General features: G+C 61.7%; 1 protein-coding gene across 1 annotated transcript in view; it reads right to left on the minus strand.

Moving 5' to 3' along the window:
• CHMP1A (charged multivesicular body protein 1A) overlaps window positions 1-922 on the minus strand; it is a gene marked incomplete at its 5' end in the record, with an annotated part of 3,744 nt that overhangs the window by 1,489 nt on the left and 1,333 nt on the right. The window contains one exon of the mRNA XM_008936701.1: window positions 572-700. Coding sequence (XP_008934949.1) covers window positions 572-700 — 129 coding nt within the window. The remainder of the gene's footprint in view (window positions 1-571; window positions 701-922) is intronic.

The following is a 922-nucleotide window of genomic DNA, read 5'->3' on the forward strand; positions in this document are numbered from 1 at the left end:
GCCCAGGGAACAAGGGACAGGACAAGGGGAAGCAGCCTCAAGTCGCCCCAGAGGAGGCTGAGGTTGTCCCAGAGAAACAATTTCTTGCCCATGAGGGTTGTCCAGGGCTGTGCCAGGCTGCCCAGGGCAGTGGTGGAGTCCCCACCCCTGGAGGGGTTTCCAAGCCGTGGAGATGTGGTGTGAGGGACATGGGGCAGTGGGGACCTGGCAGTGCTGGGGGAGTGGTTGGACCTGATGATCTGAAAGGTCTCTTCCAAGCAAAGCAACATCACAATTCTACCACTCTAAGGCCTGGTTCTGCCCCAACCTCCTCTGAGGAACACCTGACTCCAACACCAGACCAGCCACCTCCCCCTGCTCCCTGCCTGCTGCACTGGCTGCTTTGCACGGCGAGCTCCTTCCCCCTGGGCAGCAGAGCCGTGTCCCCCCAGTGTCTCTGCTGCCAGCTCAGGGGTTCCCACAGCAGGGGCTGGAGGACCCAGGGGATGAGACACTGCTGCAGGAGCCCCAGTTCCAGTGGGACGTGAGGGGTTCACAGCGACCAGACCCCTCGGAGGCCACCAGCACTTACCGACGTGTGGACATCCAGATTCTGAACCTGCTGCTCGAACTTATCCATCACTGCAGACACCTTCTGCAGGTCCATGGAGCTCAGAGCCTTGTCCAGGGCCTTGGTCACCTGGGCCATGTTTTTCGTCACCTGCAAGAGAAGATTTGCTTCACACATGCTCCCCAAAAGCCAGTGACCTCCCTGCTGGGAGGCACAGCCAGGGAGAGCCCAGCACTTTGGGTGCCCCTCTGACGCTCACAGAAGCGCTACCAGATGTTGCAGGTGGGTCTCTGAAGGCTCCTCACCTGGGCCGTGGGTTCCTCTGTCCCTGGAGGCCACCTCGGGGAGCGCTCCGGGCCCCAGCCCACCACC

Source organism: Merops nubicus, unplaced genomic scaffold, assembly GCF_000691845.1.
Source record: "Merops nubicus isolate BGI_N331 unplaced genomic scaffold, ASM69184v1 scaffold33203, whole genome shotgun sequence".
Taxonomy (NCBI): Eukaryota; Metazoa; Chordata; class Aves; order Coraciiformes; family Meropidae; genus Merops; species Merops nubicus.